General features: G+C 39.0%; 1 protein-coding gene across 1 annotated transcript in view; it reads right to left on the reverse strand.

Moving 5' to 3' along the window:
• LOC101165578 (Down syndrome cell adhesion molecule-like protein 1 homolog) overlaps positions 1-27,228 on the reverse strand; it is a 102,516-nt gene that overhangs the window by 37,471 nt on the left and 37,817 nt on the right. The window contains exons 4-7 of the mRNA XM_020708264.2: positions 3,843-3,989; positions 3,442-3,720; positions 2,270-2,545; positions 1,208-1,507 (exon numbers count right to left, since the gene is read on the reverse strand). Coding sequence (XP_020563923.1) covers positions 1,208-1,507; positions 2,270-2,545; positions 3,442-3,720; positions 3,843-3,989 — 1,002 coding nt within the window. The remainder of the gene's footprint in view (positions 1-1,207; positions 1,508-2,269; positions 2,546-3,441; positions 3,721-3,842; positions 3,990-27,228) is intronic.

Genomic DNA, 27,228 nt, shown 5'->3' on the forward strand with positions numbered 1-27,228 from the left:
AAATAAGTAGGTGGATTTGTTTTATCTGTCTGCACTCAAAAAAAGGAAATTACCAGCCAATTAGGTTAACGAAAAAGTAACTTGTCATTTCAACCAGAAAATTTTATGTTTGTAAATCTTACGTGAATGAATCATGTCGATTGTACATAAAAATAATCCATTTAAAAGTTACTAATTTCAATCATGTTGATCCAACACGATACCATTAAATTGGATACATTAGTAATCGCAAGGAATTGTGGGATACCATTTTCTTTGTCTATCTGGGCAGATTGGGCTCTAAGTGTGAGTTTTTTTCCATGGGTTTTATTGTCTAGCTGTTTTACTCTGTTTTAACTAGTGATTTAAACTTTTATGTTTATTTATTTTTTGCACCATGAGTTAAAGTTTGGTAGAGGATGATGACCAACCCCCTTGTGTGACAAATTGGTAATGTTCCAATACTTGACACGGAGTTCATGGTATTTGAGCTCCTGCCTTGTGATGTGGGACTTTGCTGAGTAATTCATGTCGTTGATGTGAAAATTAAAAAACCCATTGGTTGTAACTTTGGAACAACATATCGATTACAGATGAATAAATAAAATTAAAGAAAAAAATAGAAATTTAAGTTAAATAAACTTAATTTGCTTAGGTGTGACCAATTGAAGTGATTCAATTAAGTTGGATCAATTTTTTTCTTTTTAGAGTGAGCAACAATATTAATTAAAGTTGGGTGCAACTGCTCTATTTAAATTGAATCAACTTAAATTTATTAGTTTGAACCTAAATACATTAAGTTGACCCAACCTAAATATATTAAGTAGGACCAACATGATTCATTTTTGTTCAAGTAACGCAATCTAATCATGTGGAAATCCTTTCCATAATTTTTTTATGTTCATTCAAAGTGAACGTTTTTTGAGTGTGTTATCAAATGTGTGACACCTCTTCACATTAACAGTAGCTTAGATCTGGGAAATCCAGTAATATGTAGATGGTTGACATACAGATGTAAAACCATACAGATTAAAAATAAATAATAAATACGGGATTATGTGGATAAATATAAGTAAACTAAATGCACACAGATGATAAAACAAATGGTTTAGACAGAAACAGAGATGAAGACACGGGAAAAGGTAGCAGAGGGTACTGGTTGGGGTGGGGAAAGGGGTCAGGCTATTAGAAGCCTGTGTATGACTGATATTGAAAAGTAGACAGGCACCTCTTACGTTTATGCGCGCTTGGTACTCGGCACTACCAGCCGAGTTTCGTGCGGCGCACCGATACACTCCTCCATCACGAATTTGAGGGCTGCTGACATTGACGTGGCTCACTGTGCTGCCGTCAGAAAGTGTGTACTGGCTGGTCCGGACACGGGACAGATCCCGAGCCACAGGTTCGTCGTCCAGGGTCCATGTGATGGTTGGTGGAGGTGCTCCTTTGGCAGCACACATCAGGGAAAACGGCTCGCCTGGGACCACTACACGTTCACTGAACGAGGCAACAATACGGGGAGTGCCATCTGACAAATAACCACAGGCCAAAAGACAGAGATATGAGCAAGCAAGTGGACATCGTTTTTCATTCTGTACTTTGGATTATCTTTTAGCTAACTTTTTCTGACATTTCACAAACAAAGCTTTACTGGCAAAAAGAATCAATCTTTTTTACTTTGCTCAACAATTATATACAACACTATAGAAACATATGGAAAAAATGTGTTTTATTTTTTAAAATTACTTGCTTTTGAAATTAACCTCTTTATTACATATATGAGCAGCTATCCATACATAAAAAGCAAAAGCACGACTGCCTCTCTGTCGCACTTCTGGCCAGTGAACACAAGTGTAGCAAAACCATTTGTTTGTTTCATTAAGCATAAAAAGTCAAGTTAACAGAGTTAATAGATCTGATCACTCATTGTTTGTTATACTTTTATTAAGAAACATAAATGTTAAAATCGTTTCTTTTTTTCTTTTTCTTTAACTTGTCCTGTCCAACAGCTGAACAAACAGATGTGAGCTGAAGACTTCTTGCGTTAGACATATTTTACTGTTACAATAGGGGGTCATGAATCTTCTGCTACACAAGTTGTATATTTGAATAAACCCCTTATGTAATTTAGACTTATCTTTATTTATATTAATTATATTTGTAACCGTTTTTTTTGTTTGACCGGACGGTAAGAGAAGGAGGGAAGAAGAGAGAGGATGTTAGAGAGGGGTGATGGGGTAGGAGGGTGATTATAGAAGGGGGGAGGCTAAAAGGATTTCTTAACTCTCACCTTCTAGTAGAATGATGGAGAAGTCCTGGGCGGTCTGGCCTTTTCGAGTGGCAAAGCACTGGTAGGCTCCAGAGTGTCTCTTTTGTGCAGCGGAAATAAACAGTGTCTCATTGTGAGCCCCTTGGATGGAAAAGTGCTGATCTGGCAAGACAGACTCTGTGTTTCGGTACCAAGAGACAGTAAAGTGGGGGGAACCTTGAACAGCACAGGAGAGGATGACTGTACTGCTGATCCCTGTCTTTAGATTCTTAGGAGACAAGGTCACTCTGAGTGGTTCTGGAGTTGAAACAAGAAGGTGAAGAGCATTACAGAACAGAAAATGCAAATATGGACAAAGCAGGTTAAAATTTAAGGAGTCAAATCTACAAGAGTTGGTATGTTTCAGCATTATCAGATGCTGGATTCTGCATTATCTGCTGAGATGCATGCACTTGGTTAGGCACCATGAATCATGCTCTCGTGCGTGAATTTCTTGTGTGTGACAATTCCTCTGACATTATGATTGAATATGTGTGCTAAGCAGCAAGGAAAAACTGAGACAGAAAGGAGAGAAAATGTCAGCGAGCAATAAAGCAGCTGGTGTTAAATGCTGGAGGCTGCTGAATGTGTTTGAGCAAGTGTGTGTGACAGTGCATGTGCCAGTGTAAGGCTTCCTTCATGGACATCGACTTCATGTACAGCATAAATGGGTTCAAACATGTGTGTCCCGCCGTACATGCTCTGTCACAGGATATTTGAGGGTTGCACAGTGATGTGCCCTCTAGCCAGTTTACCCAGCATAGACTAACTGTTGACTTCTCCCGAACCAACTCCAAATTCCACCTCCTCTACACAAGTACACATGACTCCTACCTCCATACTCCTCACAAGTGCGCAATCATCTCCATGTGCTTTACCACATCTTATCAATTTAATGAACAGACATACCATAAAAAAAATGTGGTATATGTTTTTGGGTGTTATCTTTTGCAAAGGACATGAGAGGACTTCAACTGTTTATGATTTGAGAGCATGGGGGGGGGGGGGGGGGTATTTTCTTCATATCAACCCCAGATTGATCCCAGATGTATCACAACAGCAAAACTTTTGTACCTGTCTGTGTGATTTTTTTTTCTTAAAAGTCAGGAAAAGGAAAATGCATGCCTCATGTAAATTTATCCCTAGCAACTCACCAATTACATTGAGGTGACCTGCCACCTCCTTGGAGCCAAAGCTGTTGGTAACCTCACAGATGTAATTGCCACTGTCCTCGAGTCTCAAGTCAGAGATGGTGAGGCCAGTAATGCGGCGTGTCCAGCGGGAGTCTGCTGGTAATGGTCGACCATCTTTCAACCATCGGATGGTAGGGTTTGGATATCCAGAAGCGATGCAAGGCAGCTCCACATTGTGCCCGATCTGCACTTCACCAGACTGGAAACTGTCCAACACGGACGGGGTGGACTCCGTAGGGTCTTAAAAAAAGGATAAATAGACAGATGTTTTGATTTCAAACGTCATATCTTTTAAACATTGTCATAGCTAAAAAAACATCAAAGGTATAATTTGTTTTATTAAAAAAATACTTATTTCCTACCCATAACAGAAAGTCTGGCTCCATTGCTTTGGCGGGTCTCTCCACTGTACTTGTGCTTTGTGATGCAGCGGTAAGTTGAAAGAGCATCTTCCTTTTGCACTTCTGAGATATACAAAGCGCCATATAAAGTCAGGAAGAAACGATTACCTATGAAGAATAAGAGGTAGGGAGACATAGTGAAACATCAGAACCATAGGATAATCATGTAAAAAATGTAGAATTTTGTCAGATACATTCATTTAATGACAGAAAATACAAGAAAAAACTTTGTGATTCATCATTCTGACCATGTAAAAATACTTGCAAATTGCACATTATATACTTTTAAACAAGAGTTGTTTTACAGGCTTTAAAGTCTATTTGTTTCAATTGCTTTCCTTATCTTTCTTTGTTTTAGCTGCAGATATACATCACCACCCAATTTGATGATCCTTCATAGTTCATCTTATCATCATAACAAAGTAGCAAATCTTTTCTGGCTTTTCCTACATTATTGTAATTGTTTAAACCAGCTTGGTAATGATAGACTTTGGTTGTTCATTTCAGCCCATGTAATTTTGTTCTGTTTTAACGCCGGTTCTTTCATTGAATAGCTCTGTTCCAGGAATTGTACTGTTCCCGCTCAAACCTTCCTAACTCTGCCGTCTACCGATCTGCCAGATAAATTTAAACCTTCAGATCAACTCAGAGACAGCTACCACTGTACTGACTTATTTTTCAAACCTTGTGATCCGGAACGCATTATATCTCGATTAATTCTCTCTTGCTCTCTTAATGACATCCTTAGACACATCCTAACTCTTCCTAATTGTTTGATGTTGTCTCCAATTGTTTAGGATTTCTAAAAAGACCGAACCGAAGAACCTAAAGAAAACATGGGAGCTCCAAATAGATTGGTATAGTAAGCCCTGACCCATCCATCTTGCCAATTTGACTCAATAAAGAAAGAGGGATGAGAAGAAAAAGGCTGAATGAGGAAAAATGGGATCTTTGCAAGTATCAATAATTCATGTGCCTGTGTGTTATGGTAACGGCAAATTGCCTTCTTTTTTCACCTTGACTGCTTGGTTTGTCTGTGGTTTATCTAAAATTCAATGGAGAGAGTACAATTTGTATACATGTGTAAAATAGAAAGAAAGAGATGAGAGTCATGTTTTTGTGTGAGCATGTTTCTTTCACTTCCCTTGCTCTTTTTTATAAACTATGACCCCAAAAGGGTTGTTTTTTACAGTGTACACTTTGTGAGTGCAAATTGTAAATGCCACCTCAGTGTGTGTATGCATCTGCACATGTCTGCTGTTGTTTGCCACCACAAACTTTCAGTGTCATTGCAATGCTGACACAAAGAACACAGAGACTCCAAACCCTAAGAAGCATGGCATATATTATACAAACTGCTGTACACAAAGCTCCAAGACATAAGTCAGGACCTAGTCACAGTGCAGGAGTTTTATTCTAGCACACTTTTAGTGATGCCTGTTTGAGGTATTTAACTGAAAAGAACAGCTTTTGTTGTGAACACGCAATAACAAAAGCCTCTGTTCAGACTGCTTTTCAATCTGTACTTGGATTCTAACTTCTCATGAAGGTATATTCTCAGGCTTTTGGGTGCGTTTTTATTGAAGTTGCCAAAAAGAGTGACAAAGTGTGTTATGAGCCTGTTATGTTTGGAAAAAAATATTAGGAAGGAAAACAGCGTGACTGTCGCAGTGTGAACAGCAGCCATTGCATGTAAGGCCTGCCCAGCTTTTTGTAAGACAGTCTTACACAAATAATGCGATCTTACTTTTTGCAAAATAAACACATTTGATTTTGAATTCCTATAAATCTGATAAATATTTTATCTTTTGAAAAACATACATGATGTACAGGAACCGATAGTTTTCATTATTGGTCACTTCGACAACGTACAATTGAAGTTCAACCCTTTTTGACAATTTTTTTCTTCAAAAGGTTTTACTCCAGAAAGTCTCAAAACAAAATTTTGCAAACTACTTTAATAGTTCCTCAAATTCAAAAAATGTAATAAGGAAGGCCACAAGTTATATCAATCTACCATTTTGTTATTATAGTTGTTAATTACTAAGATCTAATTTTTGTTGACATTGCAGGGTATTGGCACATATTTTTTTTAAATAGTAAAAGGTATACTTATATAATGCTTCTTTACCTTCTTGAGACCCAAAGTGCTTTACAGAAACAGTCCCATTTACCCTTCAGCCAGAAATATCAGGGCGGTGCAATGAAACTTTAGAATAGCAATCGCAAATGTCTTACATACTCCAATGATTGTCAGATTGTTATCTTGTTATTACAGTTAAAGCATTTGAAGAAAAAAATCTGTCCTAACTTCAAGAGCAGCTGTATCAAAACATATTTGCGAGCGTTCTGCATGCTTTTTGATATAGTAATACCATGAAATGACGAAGCCTCATCTGCAGAAACCTTGACCTTGTTCCGAGAATTCTATCAGGTTTGTTAAACAAAAAAGCCTTTTGTCTTTTTGTTCTCCTGAGCTTACGCTCTGACTTAATGCATCTCAAACCTTTATCTGCGTTGGCCAACGTTTATTCACTCTGATGAGGAACTGTCAGGAGCTTGAAACCCTGTTACTTCACCTTTTACTAGACATGGAAAACACCATAACATTTTGAGATTCTATCTAGCAGCTGCATTATGTGAGCCTCTGCACCGGTAAAAAGGAGTTTTTTGTTTTTACTTGTTGCTCCAGGATTATTCATAATTTATTAGCTCAATTCCTGGTTGTGGTTTTCAACAGAAAGACTGACTACATTTGGACCAGGACCAGTGTCAAGAACTGGTGGTGTAAGACCTAAAATGCAGGAGACAAGGCATGATGACAGAAACTTAAAGATTTAATAAATAAACTGAAACATGCCAAAACCCTGGGAGCAACAGCAGAGTGACAAAACAAACCAGATGACCTGACAAGGAAGAACTGCAAACCAGACACTTAAATAGACTGATGGTAATTGACTGCAATGAAGACAGCTGTGAATTTTGACAAAGCTGAAACTGGTGTGACTGATGGACAATTCAAAAAAGAACATGACCAAAAACCATAATATAACTGACAAAAGTTCCCAATCTTTAAGTAGCAAGTAATCCGAAGTGAACCATACTCAGCCCATAAACCAGACTGAGACCACTCATTTAGATGGATTTAAGTTCAGATCACAGTTTGCATTAGTGTATTCAGACCTGCACAGTTGCCCAGAACAAAACTAAGTATCGGCAGGTGTTAATATTCCCATTTTTTCACATGAAGTTTAACACCACAGTGCCAGAATCTCCCTCTGCATGGAGCCCGATATTTCCACGACTTTCAAGAGGTTAACCGGCCTTTTGGCAGTAAAAGAAAATACAACTGAGGTTTTTTATACTTCTAGGAGACCCAAAAGCATTTGTGTCTTCCTTCAAACTGGAGAACTTACTATTTTATGTGTGGGTTGGATGAAGACACAAACTTTGGTATAGCTCATCAGCAGGATAAAAAACATCTGTTGCTCTTTTCCATGTTTAAACAAACATTTATTGGAATAATTGCAGTATGTGAATCCAACTATAACATTGTATTTCTTAATATAAAAAATATATATATAAGTGTCACCCAGTGCATTTGCAGGCATAAAGTTTACACATGTGTTTTCATCCGAATCAGACTGTTGTGTTGAGTGCCAGGCAACGTAATCTGTAATTTCAAAGCCTGCCCTTTTGTTCCAACCTGGGTATTACCCCTTACAGGATAATATGCACTTGGTGAGTGGAACCCTGTGAAACAAACTGGTACATTCTGTCACAACATGTCTTGAGTGAAAAGACAAACCAGAAGGAGGTGGGTGAATGGGAATAAGGCATATACAGACAGTTAGGAATGTATAAAGGATTTGAGCAGGAGGATTACTTTAAATTTATATTATTCCTTTGTCTTCTTGTTTTTATAAATTATTTGACAACTAAATCAAAACATATATGTTGGAAAAATGAATGTACATGTATTAATTCTGAAGTAAGTAAAAAGTGCACTATGAAAACGTTTACAATGTTTTGAGCTTTTTGTATTATTTCCAGATCAAAATTATGTTTTTTGTGTTCAATATTCAGTTTTTCATATGTATTTTTCTTAAGCTGATGTGCACTTCTGTATATTTTACAAAAAAAGTTTTATTTTTAGTCCTTTATCACAGATTTCATTTCCAGTTTTCAATAAATGATTTTGCTCTTCAAGAACACAAAAATGAATGAAATATGTACATGTTCATTGCAAAATAAATAGAAATTATGAATTGATAAAAAAATCCCTAAACAAATTACTTTCAGTGGCAGCACATTCAGTAAGGCTCTTTTTGTGTCGCATAAATGCTTGAAGGTGAACTGGATTTCTTTTTTTTTTATCCCTTTTGCAATAATTTAATGATACGATTAAAACTTAACCAAGTCAGCTCCTATAAAACAATCACAAATAATTTTTTATATTAATATTAATATTTTTTTAAATAAAAAAATGCTTTTTTACATTTGCTCATTTAAATACCAGGTTTTTTTTAGTATAACCAGAGAACCATACACACACTAAGTTTTTAAAGTGTTTATTATTAACTTAATGACAAAACAGCAAAGAAATAGGTTGATCTAATATGTTGAGAAGGTATTTTATTGGTTTGAATGGATTTGTGAATGTAAGTTGTTTATAACAAAAACTGATCTTCATTATTGTGACCTGAGCTTTCAGCCGTTGTTGCCCTTTCCCTTCTCTTCCGCTGGTGATATTTAATTCCTAGCCACTGCCTGCCCTCCTGCTGATAAAGGGAAGCAGAAGTGTAGAGAAGGTGTTTGGCCGTACCCGGAGCAGAACAGCAGATGGAGATTGATGGAGGGAGAGATGGGGAGATAAAGAGAAACATGCCGTTGGGAGTGACAGAGAAGGGAGTGAGAGTGATGAGGGGCCTACAGGCCTGAGAGCCATACATGGGTAACAACAATTCTGCGTCTTTCTCCATCTCTCTCCTTGCAAGCATCTCCTCATGGGAGAGAAGATCAATTCTCGTCTAGTCTGCCTACGCCTCCAGGAGTTTGTTGTTGTTGCTGTTGAATGTATTTTAGTTTGTATTTTTTTCTATATTTCTTCCCTTTTGTCGTAGGCTGGATAAAAAGCCAGAAGTCTATCCCACGCTCCCACCCGGGTGAGCAATCCAGTCACTTCCTCTTTATTTTCCAACCTTTTTGTCCCCTTCCTCGGCTCTTAATTTCTGTCTGCAGCAAATCTATCTTCTGCTTTAAACCTCTGTCCCTCTGCCCTCTACCCCTTTCTGCCCTTACTTAGTCTGTGCTACTCTTCCCATCGTTCAGGGGGGTCTATAAGTAATGGAATCAGTTCAGCTGATCAGCCTGAGGCAGGAAGTCAAGCCAAGTGCACAAGCTCTGCTGGATCTTCTTGTGAGTGGATGTGCATATATGCCGGAAATCCATAGACACGTACATGCAAATAACGAGACAGGGAGACAGAAAAGGAAGGAGAAACATAATGAAAAAAGGATTAGGGGGCCCTGGAGCATCACTTGTCTTCCACAAAGTTCCCCCAGAGAGACGACACCCCTCTTCCAGGAGGAAGGGGAGAGGGAGTGGAGGAATAAAACTGCATAGCAAAGGTACAGCTAAAAATGTCTGGGATGTAAATGGCTGCTATTTTGATTAAATTGATGTCAAATCAATTAAATAGGGGGAATGATGGATACAAAAATCCAGCAGTAAACTATTTTACTGCAAAAGTAAAGTAATATGTAGAAAACACCAATTAAATTAATCACAAGAGAAAATTATTTTTGAAAAAACATCTATTATTTCATCTAAGGGAAACAGATACAGAAAATGGCAAAAAAAATGGAACTGAGTGGAAGCGACAACAAAATCTCTGTGAGAGAAACAGCAGGAAAGGAAATGGCGCAAGTAAGAGGGTTTGTTCTAGGTGCTGCCATGCAAATGAAAGCGGCGCTGCAGCAATGCTAACTAACAGCAATTCACACTGTTGGACTCATCACTTATTAATGCTCCATGGCTCTTCCCTCCCTCCAATCTCTTTCTCTTTACCCATTCCCCTCTCCTCTGCTCTCGCCAGGATTTCTCTTTTTTGTTCGCTCTCTTGCTCGCTGTTGCTAGGGCCCGGGCACTCACGTGACAGCAGCTGGGTAGGGGGCGCTGCGATGGCACACTGCAACACGAGCAAGTGCGTGTTTCATGTGGCTTTGCACATGTGTGTTTGTGGAACTGGTTAGCCTACATGGGTGGTTAAAAAAATATGATAAAAGAAGGCGAAGATGTTCGGAAGTGTAGAATTGCTGAATGGATCAGTGCTCGATTCAGAAGTCTGGGCTTTGGGCCACAGAGACACCCCCCCCCCCCCCCCCCCCCAGGTCTCTGCTGTCAAGGTGTGTTTTTCGAGGTTTATGGGTAGACACAACATGGGGCCTGTGCAACACTGACCAGTAAATGCGCACACAGACATCTGGACCCATAAAAAAACACACTTACGCATAGCATCACAATCTGTCTCACAAGCTACACATTCCTACTCCCACTTTCTCACAATCCACTCTTTCCGGGCTCTCTCACCAAACCAGGATGGTGTGTATGTGTGTGCATTGCTCATGAGCAACCTCACTACAGGAAGCCACAAAAAATGTGCAGACAGTGGTGTACACCTACATACTTCCTATTTATTCTCCTACTTCTGGTTTCACTTTTCCAATCTTTCTCCTCTTTTTTGCACTTTTTTTTCTTTTCAGAACTTTCCCTTCAATGCATTCAGTCTACTGACTATAACAGAGATGTTAAGTTTACCAATGCAATATTTTAAACACTGTCGAAGATAACCCATTCTTCTGCAGTGATGATGAAAGAAGGCACCCATTGCATTTAACTCTGGTTTTACAATAAACCCAGAATATGACACATACAGACAGGTAAATATTTGTGCATTACAAGCACAAATTGCTAATCTTTTTACTCTTTTTAAATCATAATAAAAACTAAACAGACAGCAGACAATGAAGCTGCTGTAAAATCTTCAAAAATCCACATATTAGTTATTACAGAGAAGCAGCGCTGTATTTGTAAACACAGTAAACTGTTCAGCAAGAATGACATATTTTACTCTGATGTTGGGGGACTTTTAGTTCTGCCTTTATTTCTTGAATGACCTTAAATAAGGTAATTTAGTTTCAGAGGGTAAATATAAATTAAAGCTACTGCAGAACATGTGTGAAAAACGTATTTAGCTGCTCTGTAAAAATCTTGAGAAAATCGTGTCACCGCAGTTCCAGTGAGCTGTAAATCAGAACAAGAAATGTTCAGTGTGTAATGCTTCAAAGATAAAAGGTGTTTAATGACCTTGGAAGGATGGGCTTATTCCTAATGCTTGGAGGTAAAACAGGAACATCCACATCCACTAAAGACTGTCTTTCTGACCATCTGCAGAAGCATATTTAGAACATTTGATAAACTGGTGCAAAACAGATTGTGCACTCCTGAGAAAATCTTCAAGGACGACGACTACATGCGCAGCATACTTTCCACATGCTTTGAAAACTGGGGGAAGTAGCACCATGGACAGCTCTGCTGTCGTAGTACGGTGTAGGGGAAGAGGATTGTCCTAATTTTCCTGATCTCTGCAGATTAAGTGTTGGGCTCTTCTTTCTGGCTGTGCTAGCTATTTGTCAGTGTGATAAAATAGTAATGTGGCATGTGGCAAAACACACAGCCAAGTGTGGCATTCACCAGCGACCACCCCAGCACACAGAACAAGAAAACTATAAGAATTATTCAATATTTCAAATACAGAAAGGGGTTTTTATGTAGTTGTAGTTGTGTGGTTTATTTCTGTTAATTGTTTTTATGTATTTGACAACTCTTAATAGCTTTTGAGTGGCGTTCCATTTATGCACATTCAACAGCACATTCTTGGCAATGATATCAGTTTATTTGCTACAATTAACTGTTAAAAAAATGTTGTTCAAAATTTTTACAGCAAACTGAGATCCTTGTGTGAAATTCACAATACAGCTTTTTTTTTTTAAATGAGATTTGCAAAAATCCAAAAACAATTGACAAATGCCCACTTTTTTTTTTTGATTACACATACATGTCAGTAATACCGGAAAACATGCATTCATGTAATGTTTGTGTAATGTAATGTAATGTGCAGCTGAAACGTTTTATGTCTATACCTGAAAAATATATGATTTTTTTAACCAACCAGTCCCTAATTCTTTCCTTCACAGCTTCTTCCTCTTTGATCTCTTTCGTTTTCATTCTTTCCCTTGGCCAATTTATTTTATAATTACCAAGGGCCTATTATGCCTGATTTTAAGGAGGCACTGGGAAGCCCTACTAAAAGCTATTTCATTTGAGCAGCTCATCCAGTCTCTAAGCTCCCACCTTTCTTCGTGATTATGAAAAACACACTTTTAGGCACTCTTATCGACACTGTATATTTCCTGGTCCCTTTCTTTCTATTTTAAATTCCTGAGTATTCCAAAAGCCAATGAAAGCCAAATCATTTTGAAATGACTGCCAATAGTTTTAAGTTTGTTTTCCAGTTGATGTGATCTTTTTGCAATCAGAATAGCAGTTTAAAGTCCCACTTCAATCATCTATTATCAGTTGTAAAAGTGTTCCCTGTGGTCCTTTAATTAAGATTGTCATTTTTAGTAAAAAATAAATAAAATAAAATAAAAAACTTGTTTTGTTTTCTATGACATTCTTCTGCAAAGTGACAGGAGTTTATCAGAAACTCGCCACTGAGTTGTAGGGGGAACTGTTGGCGCAGAAGTAAGCCTCCAATGATACCACATCACCTCTTTGTTTACACTCTCTTCTGCTAGCTTACAGCTTATTACAACCCTAAGATAACATTAGTGGTGGAACAAAATGCACATGGATCTGTCTGCAAGTGGATGCATCTGAATGGAGCAGAGAAGTGAGACTTTGGCCCGCCTCTTTCAGCTGCTGCATCACAAAAAACAACTGCATTTTTTTTTTATCTGCTCCCAATTCATCCAATTTGAGTATGTATAACACACTGTAGACACTTCTGTTTTAACTAGCACTAATAATAATAATTTTAGTTATAAACTCTTGATTCTAATAAATAGCTCTTATCTCATTGACATATTGACTAAAATGTTGACACACAGCCATTAAGAAATGAAAAAGCACAAGTTTTACATTACTTTAGTTTTTTCACTTTTTATTTTCTGAGTTTTGCTTTATTCTGTCAATAACAGAAGGGCACTAATAATATTGTCCATGTGTGTGAATCTCCTGCATGCTTTCTTCCCCTACCTGTCACATTAACACACTCATTACAAGGGCAGATGAATGAAAATGAACGAAGCTGTGGCATGATTCCCCAAGTGTCAAATCAATACTGTTCCCCTCCCTTCTCCTCCTTTCCTGCCTCCCAGCCCACCCTTTCTTCCTTCATCTTTTTCTCAGCTGCTATCATTTTCCTATTCTCCTGTCCTCTGTTGGGTCTAAAGAACGAGCATGTGTTTGACAAAGGGGAATCTACACCAAATGACAATGGGCTCTCTCTATATCTAAGCCCCCAACACACACACACACACACACACACACACACACACACACATACACATCCACCGGCTTTCTATCTCTAGTATGAAATGAATGATGTTTGCTCCTATTTCCTCTCTATTCACATTCAAAGCAGCTTGAAATAGTGAAGTGCTTCTGAGAACAAACCAGATATGGAAAGAATGACAAGGATCTCATGTTACTGCCACTTTCTCTGACTCAATCAGACAGAAATGTGCAGACAAGAGTTTATGTGAAAATTATAAAATAATACTGAGGACTCACTTTTTTTAAAACTTTTTCTGCCCCTTAATAAGTGAAGGACATGCAGTTATCACAGGTAGAATAATTACAGATGAGACAAAGGTACACTGAATATCAAGTGTTAGCGTTTTCAGCAGGAACTCTTGACCTTCTCGCCTCCTTCCTTTCATCAGTTCCACCTGTTTCCAAGGTTTAGTGTAAAGCAGAGATCTGGGAATGGATATGCGGAGGACTAAGACTATTAAAAAGACATGCCTCACTGTCAAATGCCAGCTGCTGCCCTCACCAGCACAACAACCAGGTCTACTGACTTCTTTGTCTTTTTCCTCTGCCTTCTCCACTGCTCTGCACCTCCTTCCTTCCCTCCCCGGCTGCTGTCTCTTCACTTTTTCTCTGTTTATCAGTTGTTAGAAGGTGACACCCCACACACCCTCACCCTCTCTGGGGAGCTCACGCTTCGGAGTACACTCAGAAAAAGACTAAATGCACCAAAAACAAACAAAGACAATGACAACAACAAAAAACAGAATAGAATTTTTGTATCCTCTTTTCATCAACTGCATCCTCTTCTAAGATCCCCCTCTCTGTGGTGTAGTGGTGAAGGCCACCATCACACATAAGCAACTTTAATTAGGATGGCAATGAATATGCAAGCTCTAAGATGGAGGTCGTGGTGTGTGCCTGCATGAGTGGAGTTAATGTAGAAAATTTGAGGAAAAAAATACATTTTATTTACCCTCAGATACATCTTTTTTTTAAATAAAAAATGGCTTCTTTTGAAGTTTTAAAGCGCACAATAAGCAGGAAAAAAAAAGAGACAGAGACCACACTCACTTGTAATTCCCTTCTGTCACTGACAGTGACTCCCAAAGAAATGCAGACTTGAGAGCTGTCAACATGTGGTGCATTGTGTCTCTATTGTATTTAATTATTTAGCCTCATAGATAATAGATACAGACATGCTCACCAGTCATGAGAAGGCTAACAGGACATACTCAATGCATTATAAACACTGCAGACATAAAGTGAACTCTGCTGAAGCGTGACCTTATTTCTGTTGCGGAAAACACAAAAGCAACAGTGCATGAATGCTCTAATTTTACACACGGGCCTGTTTTGTTTGATCATCATCTATTATGGAGGAGAAGTGGTAGAAAACAGGAAAAAGACAAATCATAGATACTTCGAAAGCAACACTTTTGACTTTCTCTCATGGCTTTGAAGCCATGAGCAGCAGTGCACTGATTGTGTGGGTCTTTCTGCACACATGTAACACTCCCCCAGTATACCCGAGTAGAGGAAAGATAGCGAGCGTGTCGACAGATGTGCGATAAACTCTCACACAAATCAATAAAGCCTGACCCTTTGTAAAGCCATCTATTCTGTACAAGTGTTAGGGTTGCTGCGGTCCCACAGCATGTAAACAGCACTGCTTTGAGCTACACTGAATCTCAGGGAGCAGGGGGTCACCGGAGAGCAAGACCTAAGTGTATCTGACTGCACCATGCATGGCAGGGCAGCTCTGTAAAGCTATGGAAGTAGGGAGAGCATGGAGAAGGTAGGCAGGAACCAATAAAGCCTTTCTAGATGTTTGTTCCCGAAACCCCACTGTATTACTGTGCCAGCGTGATGACGCAGTCTCACCACTGTTGCTGGGCATCCTGGCGACAGACACCAAAAAGAGGATGAGGAGGAGCCGGAGCATGAGAGAGATATGAGGGGTAATGGAAGGTTAAAAGCTAAAGAGACAGATGTTGAAGATTGGAGGAGAGACATGGTGACGTCCTAAAATCCAGTCTTCTAGACATTGAGAGGAAGCATGATGGAGCAGGAAAGCCTCAGTCATGGAAAAAGAAAGGATGGTAAGGGTCAGCTGGGGTGTGGTGGTCTGGAGAGATCATTACAGCAGAGCAGCAGCTCCCTGTGCTTCCACCCCTGCATGGCTGTCTCTCTGTCTCTTCTGCCTCAGTGCCCCCCTACACTCTGTCCCACTTTAGCCCAATGTCACTGCAGAGCAAGGGGGAGGGGGACCGAAAGAGACTGAATCAAAGGGAAAAGGCAGAAAAGAAAAAAAACAAAGAGGAAGTCGAAGGAAGATAAGAAGAAAACACAACAGCTATAGGAAGAAAAGGATGGAATGATAGTAAACATGGAGTACTTTTGCTTTTATTGACTGTCGCAAAGCTTAATGGAGATAGTTACAACCTTCTGAAGACCAACTATAACACAGCACTTGTAATAGTTAGACAAATAAAACTCAATTTTTGGTAACAGCTTTTAGATCGAAGTCATGATTTGGAATCACAGGTGGGTAGAGAACTCACAAAATTGTACTCAAGTAAAAGTATCCTTACTTTAAAAATATCACTCATGTTGTAGTGGTAAGTCAGATACTTCAGTAAAAAATAAAATATCTGGTCACAAAAGTATACAAGAACTGAGTAACAATTTAAAGGTATGGGGGTTATACATCTAAAATTAAATTCCAATGTTTGAATAAAACTTTGAATTAATTGAATAACTAGATTTTTTTTTTTGTTGGTCTTATTTTTTTCCAGTGTTTAAGAACATGTAGCAAGAATGTGATTATAAGACCTTCATTTTATTTTTTAAAACCTGGCCACACATCACTGCTCTGGCAAAAACTACAAATGAAATAGTCTCTTTTTGAAATGTTCACATCCCAACAAAGTTACGTTGGTTGCAGACACAGGTGTGATTCTGGTCTCCACATTCTACTTCTCACATTCATTTGTCGCTACAAAAGATTTTTAGTAGATTTTCAGGCTCTACATACACACACATGCGTCCACAGAACGCGTGTTGAAAGTCAAACCAGTTGAACTTTGACCAATCAGGGGTTTGGATTTGGTAGTGATGTATGAGTAGCGCCCTTTTTCATTCATGGAAGTTCCACCCAAATGAAAAGTGGTCATGGAGGAGAAATCAGTAATTGTTGTTTGTGCCCGGCTGGAAATTATATGACACCAAGTCTTTCATACATCGGAATAGAGCTGAGAAAGGCAAAGCCTGGATAAAGATTCAAGAGATTTGCATTGCTTCAACATTTCTCACCAAGCCAGTTTCATCTTTCATACGCTAGTATTGGGTAGCAACAGTCCCATATAAACACTCTAAGCTGAAAGCGCTTTGAAAAAATCCAGATTCAGCAGATTCTTGAATGCGCAAGACATGCCTTGTATGAACGTAGCATTAAAGCTGTAAGCTTTATTACACTGACTCATGCTTATCTTTTTAACCATCAATCCATCCATCCATCCATCCATCCATCATCTTAACCCTCTGAATCCCTTTCAGGGTCACATGGTTGCTAAAGCCTGTCCCAATTACTGTTGGGCGAAGGCTGGGTACACCCTGGACAGGTCGCCAGTAGAATAAAAAAAAATACTACATTTTAGTCCTTAAAAAATACAATTAACCAGATTTTAGGATACACACTTAAAAAGATTATAGATTGCAGTCAACAAGTTGTCTTTCTTTTTAATTAAGGCTGACAGAGCAAACCATGTGTTCTTTTATTTTATTTTATTTTATTTTTTTAATAGTGCCTTTTGCATTTTACTTCACTATACTGTATCATGACATTAACTCTACACTGGATATTGCAATTTATTAAATCTGATTAAACAAGAACCAAAGTTGTCTGGGAACAAAGAGAGTAATGTGTAATTCTTTAGTAACTTAATGTTTGATTTTTTTTAGGGCTGCACGATATGAGGAAAACTTGAGATATGAGTGATTAATATTGCGATGACGATAGGATTTGCGGTATATAAACAAATAGCAAAACAACCAAAAACATCATTCCCATGTCATTGCAACAGTTTAAAGGCCCGTACACACCGGGACGAATATTCGCCAGGCGTTATTCGCCAGCCTTTTTCGCCACGTTTTTCGTGTTCACACCCAAACGATTTTCGCTGACGATGAGCCAAGTGAACATGCAATTTCATTCCCTGACATTAGATGGCGCTTAATGTAAAACAGAAATACTCCTGTACACAAGGTGGCGCTGCGCAACTTTACGCTTCTTAAAGTTGCTTTTCACTCAGAAGACGAGAGCAAGTATTTACGTGCTTGTCAGAATCATACAAAGAAAACATGAATATTTCAAGCACCAGTTGCTCCAACTGGTGTTTGGTTTGGGGATATTTTAGAATGTCCGTCATTATTTCTACGCGGCAGTGTAGACGCTACTTGGCGTCTATCTTCTTCGCTGGTATGTGTGCTCAGAAAGGCAGTTTTGTGTTTGAGCGCCCCCAAGTTGTGTTTTACTGTAACTTCAGAAGCTCCAGACACGTGTGCAAAAGCGCTGTTCTCATTGGTCGCAAAGTTTTCGACGCAGCGCGTCGAACCAAAAAAACGAACCCGAGGCGTTTTTTAAAAAGTGACGCTTTGACGCGTGGCGTTTTTCCGCGTCGGTGTGCACACTCACATTGGTGCCCTTTGTTCAGTCACGAGGCGTTAAACGTCGGCGAAAATCGCGGGCGAAATTCGTCCCGGTGTGAACGACTTAAGGCCCGTACACACCGGGACGAATATTCGCCAGGCGTTATTCGCCAGCGTTTTTCGACACGTTTTTTGTGTTCACACCCAGGCGATTTACGCTGACGATGAGTCGAGCGAACATGCAATTTCATTCCCTGCCATTAGATGGCGCTTAATGTAAACAGAAATACTCCTGTACACAAGGTGGCGCTGCGCAACTTTACGCTTCTTAAACTCGCTTTTCCCTCAGAAGAAGAGATCGCAAGTATTTACGCGCTTGTCAGAATCATACAAAGAAAACATGAATATTTCAAGCACCAGTTTCTCCAACTGGTGCTTGGTTCGGGGATATTTTAGAATGTCCGTCATTATTTCTTCGCGGCTGTGTAGATGCAACTCGGCGTCTATCTTCTTCGCTGGTATGTGTGCTCAGCAAGGCAGTTTTGTGTTTGAGCGCCCCCAGGTTGTGTTTTACTGTAACTTCAGAAGCTCCAGACACGTGTGCAAAAGCGCCATTCTCATTGGTTGAATAGATTTCGACGCGAAGCGTCAAAAAAAAAAAACGAACCCGAGGTGTTTTGGTTTTATTTGACGCTTTGAGCGTGGCGTTTTTTCGCGTCGGTGTGCACACTCTCATTGGTGCCCTTTGTTTAGTCACGAGGCGTTAAACGTCGGCGAAAATCGCGCGCGAAATTCGTCCCGGTGTGTACGGGCCTTTATACTTCAAATGACCCTCGTTGACATAGGAGGGGACCATCTAACATAAAAGGGCTCCATCTGATTGGTCAACAACGTTGAAGGGTCTATCTGATTGGTCAAATGCATAAAGGGACTTATTTGATTCGTTAAATATTTCAAGTTGCCATAAGATTGTTTTAGTAGATTTAAGGTAACCATTTATTGCAATTTTTGCTGTCTTCTGCGGTATGCGTATTGCACGGCTTGATCTCGTGATAACGATAAATTTACGGTATATTGTGCAGGCCTAATTTTTTTTCTATTTTTACTTCATAACTCTACCAAGCAAAAGAATGGGACATATTGAAATGTTGTAGGGCTGCATTTCAGGTTACAAACATTTCTGAAATGAGAACTCATGATAAAGTTAAGGTAAATGATTAAATATAGGCCTATACTATGGAGAGATATTAGACTCAGTCGGATTTGTGCGTGCGTAATTCTTGATTTGTGCGTAAATTAGGATTTGTGTATAAATTTGGATTTGTGCGTAATTTGTTACTCACATAACACGTTTTGTGTATAAGTTAAAAAAATATAAAATGAAAAAAATACAAAATGCAATTTACGTATGCACAAATTAAGATTACAACAGCTTGAAACTACTTACACACATCTTTAAAAAACATACACGAATCCCTTGTTACGCACACACGAAGCCAAAGTTACTCACGGATCTACCGTGAGACTGTTTTCACGTCTCACAAATTTGTCCGTAAGTGCTGCGTTTAAATAACAGTGGAATGCTCGGTCATTAGAATTTTCTTATCAGCCTTCCCTTCTAAACGTATTTCCTTCAGTGGGTGTAGCAGGGCTTAAAAAAACTTTAAAGGAAAGTAAAAATTATTATCTGAGAATATGACGTTCACTTTTAAACGCTAACATATATATTAAAAGTATATTATTCTCCGAGACACCGAATTGATACAAAATGCGTAACAGGAACGACCAGTAGGGGTCACTGTTTTTTTTCTTCCGGAAAAATCAAAGGCAGTCAGACTGAGAGAGTCACGGGAAGAATGGCGGCCCATCTCGGTGGTCAGCGCCCCGAAGTAAGTAGCCTCTATGTTCAACACTAACATCTACTGTCTTCATGTATTGATTGAGTCATTGTCTGGATCCGTTTAGAAGGGATGGCTGATAGGAATATTCTGATGACCGAGCATTCCACTGGTAAATAAACGCAGCACTAACGGACGAATTTGTGAGATGTGAAAACAGTCTCACGGTAGATCCGTGTGTAACTTTGGCTTCGTGTGGGTGTAACAAGGGATTCGTGCGTGTTTTTTAAAGATGTGTGTGTGTTTCAAGCTGTTGTGATCTTAATTTGTGCATACGTAAATTGCATTTTGTATTTCTTTAATTTTATATTTTTTTAACTTATACACAAAACATATTATGTAAGTAACAAATCACGCACAAATCCAAATTTATGCACAAATCCTAATTTACGCACACACAAAGCAAGAATATGCATACACAAATCCTAATTTACGCACAAATCAAGAATTACGCACGCACAAATCCGTCTGAGTCTAATTTCTCTCCATACGATACGCTCTCTAACAAATTTTAGTAATCCAGCAGCCGAAGTACCCAAAGAGCACAGACAAACATCAGAACAATCTACAAACATTTTACTGCAGATATTTTATTTTAGGTGTGAGGAAAACTGTTTCATTTTGGTCTACATTGTGCATCTTTTTTGTGCTACTTGTTGTTAAGCTCCAAAATATGCTAAATAAGAGTCACTGAAAGTCACTGAAATTCAAGGCTTCAAGTAACCTATTTGTAATGCCAGCTCGCATGAGATGAAATGATGACCATTATCCAAATTTAGGACCACAATAGAAGAATTTAGTTCCGGTTCTTCAGATAGTTAACAAATATACTTTGTCTCTTTGGATGCATTGGATTTTAGTATTTAAGTCTTGCTCTGTTTCCAATACTTCACAGTTCTAAGCTAAATCCAAAGCTTCAGAAAATCAGCAATTACTAACTTAAAAAATCTTTTATATTTACATCTATTACTTCATAGAAGTCACTTGATCATTCATTTAAAAGTACAATTCAGTTTGGATTACACAGTGTGTCAATGACAAAGCTATGATAAACCCAGAAGTACTAGCGTAGTTTGGAGTTTTTAAAGTTTGGTCTCTTAAGTTTTCATCATTTTTGTGTTTTTTGGGTTAATTTATTTATACGCAGCAGCTTTTTAGGTTGATCTTCGGTTTTATGTTTTAGTCATTTACCTTATGTTAGATTTTTGTTTATTGTGTTGTATTTTTTGTCTACCAGTCATCAAGGTTGGTGTTTTGCTTTTGTGTCACTTGTTTGATTCTTCCGTAACATCTCATTCCTTGTTTCTTCTTGTGTTATTGGCTTGTAAGTCAGCGCAGCTAGTAGCTGTTGTCTGCCTTTAGGGTTTTGCATTTGGATCCTTGACTTGAAATGAATCAATCGATAAAAATGAATCCAGAGCTCTTAAATTGTTTTGCCATATCATGTCAATCCCAAAGTTCTTCAGCTGAAACAACTGTATTTTGATCTCAAGCAGCCATTAACAAAATGACCTAATCATGTCACTTGAAACCAATAGGTGCTTCGGCCATAACTGTTTGGCTATAAATTAAATCAAAGTATCAGCACACACAAAAATCAATATGTGCTGTCAGCACAGCTTCAAAGTCTCATATGGTAACTATGAGAAAATTGGAGGCCTTTTTCTCATCCTCCTAGCCGGATTGGGGATGTCTGCTGTTATCTCATACTAAGGAGTGTTGCAAGCACAATGCACTGTAGAAATGAGAAGAACTGCACAAAATATATCTTGGCCCCTGTCCATATTTTCAACCTTTTAACCATATCTGGGTTTTTACAGCTGAATTCTCTGCCCATTCTGTCTGATCCCTGTTGAGCCCAACATCAACATGTAGGAGTGGGAGGTCTCATTGAGGTCTGGCACCGCATCATTTGGCAAGAGGTGGCCTCTGCCAAGGTCATGCAACTTATCAGTGTGTGTCAGTGTCTCTGATGTTTTCAAGAAATTCTGCAAGTTATATCTGAACAGATTACAGACAGGGGGACTTTGTTTCATATTTTACTTTGGGAAGGAATTATGCAAAGCAGAAGACATTGCCTGCAGGATACAGTACAGAAAGGCTAGGTTTGCCACAACTCCTCATTGATTTTTAATTGGGCAGCAGCTAAAGCTGAACTTTGAATCATCATAATGAGAAACAATGACGTCTATATGCAAAAAATAGAAAGCAAGAGGAGAGGCGGGGAAAGAAGAGCAGTTTAAGATCCATAGGCAGTGAAGTTAGAGGGGGAGTAAAGGCGGAGTGAGTGAAAAGAAGAGATTTCTCTGCATCTCTGATTTGCTTGGGTGATATTCATCAGAGCGACAGAGCATAGGGGAGGAGTACATGGAGTGAGGTAGCAACCAGGGTGGAAGAAAAAAGGGGGGAAAAATGATATTTTAAAATTATTTCTACAAGCCATTTGGTTTTATTAAGCTTTCCTGCCTGTTCATGTAGCCATTTTCTACACTCTCACTCTCAATGTTTGTATTTTTGATGAGTTATAGGGGCACATAGTGGGCAAACAATTCTAATGTTTCTTTTTTTAATAGTGCACATGACAACTGAGTAGAGTAAGGGGTAAAAAAAACTTCAACAAAATGTAAATAAATGTCTGAATATTTTCTATTTATGCTCAAAACAGGACATTAAGTGGCACAGTTTTGTCAAGTAAGGATCACATAACAAAGCATACAAATGGAGTGGATCATTTTGTTCATTTTGCACTTGTCTGTGAGTGTGTCTAGGGATTAAGAATCACCACAAAACAAACTGAATTAGTTAAAACCTTTAATTAAACCCTATTTGGGTTTCAATTTCTAACTTGTTAGTTTTAAATCTAAGGCGGCGTGGGGGGGTGGGGGGGCGAATCACAGAAAAAACGTCTTATAGCTATGTTTGCTTTAAATATATTGTGGTTTTTAAAAATATAAAGAAAAGATTAACAAATCTGATGGCAAATACCATGAAAAAACATGACCCAAAAAAGATGTGTGCGGTGTTTAAAAACCTGAGGGATATTAAGAAACTGCGAGAAGCAGAGTGAGGTAGAGGAAACTGGAGGAGGATGAGAGATGCAGGGATGCAAAAGAAGGAGGGAAGAAGGGGGAGGGTGTGTGACAGAGTGATGACAAAGAGAGAGGGAGAGAACGCTGTGTGTCAGGATAGTGTGTGTCTGTGCTTGAGTCCCGAGGCGCAGGCAAACATTAGCTGCATTAAGTGAGCTGACAGGTCCCTCCCCATTACCACTACTGGTGGCCCAGGGAGGAAGAGAAACAGAAAGGGAGAAGAAATGGAAGACTGTGTGGTTCTTACCAACTCTCTGTGCAACTTAAAGCACAGGTGTCCTCCTTCTATGCTCTTACAGACTTCATACCACATGTCCTGTGAAAAAGATTTGTTTGATTGGTGGCCACAGATGTGCAAACTCACATTGCAACCCTGAGGTAATGAGCGCTCCTTTAACATGTGCGACAGGAGATGGTAACCTTGTTACAGTTTGCACACATTAGGATACCCCTTGGTGTTATGTAAAAGAAACCCTATCCATCATACAAACTGACAGCCATGTACTTTTTCCCCATTCGTGCAAAGTAAATCTCCAACTCGGTGTGCACACGAGTCTTGTAGTGTATCATTCACTTTCCCCTTAAATATTGATTGCTGTCTTGTCCGTGGGTTCAGGGTTAAAGACCATCTGCCTCCTCCACCCTTCAATTATTCAGTCACAGCATCACCATCACGTCTATACACACTCACATAAACTGGTCTCTGGAGGTACATTTTCTTTTTCAGTGCCTCTTAATAGCCTAATACAACACCGGTTCTTGCAAAATGGCTGAGTTATGCCTTACTCTTACTCTGACAGCAGGTCATATGAGAACTTAATTCGAAACGAGAGCTTGTGTGAACACTGAGGACACAGAGGAGAGCATCTCACTGGGGCTAAGGCCAACCACTCTATCTCCACAATAGGACAATGCTGAGGTGAAGAAAGAGCAGCAGAAGTGAGTAAAAGAGCGGTGCAACAGGATGAAGGAGGGAGATAAAGTCAAAAAAATGAGTCAAGTAGTTAAGAGAGAGACCAGCTGTATGGACAAGAGAAAAGAAGCAAAGAAGTGAAAGACTGTGAGAGAAGGGGAGGTTTGTTGGCCACCGGCTACAAAGCAAATCACTATAGTGCAGTGGGGGAGAGGGAGGGGATAGTGGGTGTTTGTTAGTAAAGATGTTTTTTCCTCAAATGCAGTGTCTCCGCACTGAAGTCTTGCACGAATCTGTTTGTGTGTAATCTCCCCAGGCAAATCCCTCTTCAGCCAAAGCAGGGAAGAGCAGAGAAGAAAAGGAAAAGCCATCTTTATCCAAATCCAATTGCAGCTAGAAGGGGAGAGGAGGAGAAAGGAGGAGGAGAAGACGTTGTAATTCGTCTGAGGGATTACAAGAGGTGCTGGCAGAGCATGACTGCTGCCTGTGTGAGAGCAAATTTGTGTGTCTGTGTGCCATGACCTAACCCTATGAATTTAGTACATAATAACATCAGAGACACATTTTCATAATAGAGCCACAGCAAAATAAATAAATAAATGTGCCTTTGCAGCTATACAAGCTATAGGTAAGTCTCAGACCAAAAAATTTTGGCCTAGTGGAATGAGAATTTCATCCTTTTTTACTCAAAGCTGTTTTCAGTCTTCCAGAAATGTTCTTTTCATACAAGACAGTCTGCATTCCATAACTTTTATTCCAATCATAGTTTAAGCACTCATACAAAGGTTGACCTATACGGTAAACAGAGGTAGGGTGGTCGACCTCTGATCAAATCGCAGGTACGATTCCAATATTGTATTGAACTATCATTGGGCAATACACTGAACCCCACATTGCTCCTGGTTTATAAAGGTTGACCTTAGTGTTTAGCATCAGTGTGTAAATATGTATGTGAATGGGTGAATGGTACTGTGACTGTGCGCTAGGTCTTCTAAGAAGATAGTAAAGCACTGCGGGTGCGAGAAAAAAAAATCCACACATCACGCTTGCGTCTCCCCCATGTTGTACAAGTGTAGGACCAATGGCTCAGAGCACACCAGCGGAAAACGAATGTGCATGAACATTTTGCTCTCCGGGCTCACAGAGCGGTCTACAACCTTGGTATTTTGTCTGGGCCACCTGTGTGCCTTGTACAAGCTGAATGGAAAAATGAAATAAAAATAAAACTTCAATTGCATTAAAAATCCATTTGACTTTAAATTAGTTCTGTGAGTTTTGGTACCCTTCTATTAATGATAAAAAATAAGATACAGTGGTCACTTGAAAATGACAAATATAAAAAATGTCAATGTAAATTTGACATTAATTATAAAGTTATGTTTAACAGAATCATAAATAATAAAATAAAATAATACTTCCAATTTCAGCAGGTTTTGTTAGCACAGTTAATAGTCCACAAAGCTGTATCAGGGTCAGGAAGGCAGGGGTCAATAACGAGCATGGGAGCATCAGAGAAACAACTACAATGTGCAGGGTCCAGACCAGAGTCGGAGAAGGCAGCAGGCAAACAGAGTCAAAGCCAAAACAGGGTCAGGAAATCAGAAGATTAAATCTGGATGTTACACTCGGTAATGCAGGCAGACTGGCAAAAAACAATAAATCGCAATTAGTGAGGCTCAGTACAGTGCTTAAGTTTACTTTGAATGATTGCAAATGAAATGAAACTCAGGTGTTTGGCATCCAGAAACTGTGCGCTGGGATTGCTGGGAGATGAAGTGCATTTAAAACTATGGAGACGGCTCCCGCCGTTGACCATAGGGGAAGACAAAGTTCTGATTTCTGACAGAGACATTAAAGACAAACTTTAATGTTAAGATACATCAGTACCAAATCACAGCATCCATTGCAGTTTGATCTAAGGTGGATTTCTAATGAGGGAGAACACCACTAAAGCAAATCTACAAATTTTCCACAACCCATTGTGAAAAGCCAAAGGCAGGGTTATTTTGGTTAAATTGAAGTTTTGGTAAAAAAATAAATAAATAACGTGTTCTCTGACAGAAACATTAATCGTGCTTACTATTGCTTACTAATTTGTTCAGTTAAATCAGACTGTATTGTTTTTTATGGATACTTTTTGTTAAACTTCTGTATCACTGTTTCGCAAAAAAATGTATTTCCCGCCAATAAAAAAATCAAACAGACTTAATCAAAAATAAATGAATAAATGAAGGTCAACCTTCATTGTGGTTGTGGTAGAGACAAATGGGCTTTAGGCCAGAGTTTGGGTGTCAGTTTGATGTGAAATGACTATAAGACACACAGGAACACACTCATCCGCCTGGAGCAGAGTAAGAGTTAAGGGCATTGAAGTCAGATAAGTGTCAGTGTAAAACAGTGTCAGTGTCCCTCTCTGTGCACAAGAGTGACAGTGAAACAAGGCAGGCTGCCAGAAGATAGGCATGCATGCAGTACAACAACGCAAACATGCACATTCTCAGGTGCCCAGCGGCTCTAAGCAGAAAAAGCCGTTTTGCTGTGACTTACAGCATACACAACATATCACATCAGATACACAACAGCTCCCAACTACTTCTGGACCACCTTGATCGCATTGCCTTACCAAATATTTTTTCAGGCATTTCACACTGTCAGGTATATTGTAGACGTCTGTGGGGTACAGTCCCACGGTGTTCTGAAAAAAATCTGCAGTAAAATTGATGCTTCTTCTGTGGAAACTCAAAAAATTACAATAAATTAAAATTAAAACGTGTTAAGCTGTTTTTTGGTGAAAACCTTGCGCGCATACAGCATTCAACATTTTATATACGTTCCCATCAACTTAGTTGTTTTTCATGCAGATAACCTTCGAAAAACCAAATTAAAAATTAAAAATAAAATACTCAGCTTTAGCTAATTGTATCTGTAGATGAATCATGATCTGATTTTCTATGTGGAAGTCTCTATTGTGTCTATAAAACTTAAATGTGTGAAGGATAAATACTTTGGCACAGATAAAAAGCAAGGATTTAGAGATTTGAATCAATAAGTTTCCATTTTAGCTGCTCTCTTATTAGCTCAAAGCAAAAGGTTGTACCAAAAGTTAATTAGGTGAGTGAACGGATTCAGGTGGCCTTGTAGATCAGGAAAAAATGGTTGCATCAAGGTTCTTTTTTTTTCACCATCTATTTTAACACTGA

The sequence above is a fragment of the Oryzias latipes genome, chromosome 13, assembly GCF_002234675.1.
Source record: "Oryzias latipes chromosome 13, ASM223467v1".
Taxonomy (NCBI): Eukaryota; Metazoa; Chordata; class Actinopteri; order Beloniformes; family Adrianichthyidae; genus Oryzias; species Oryzias latipes.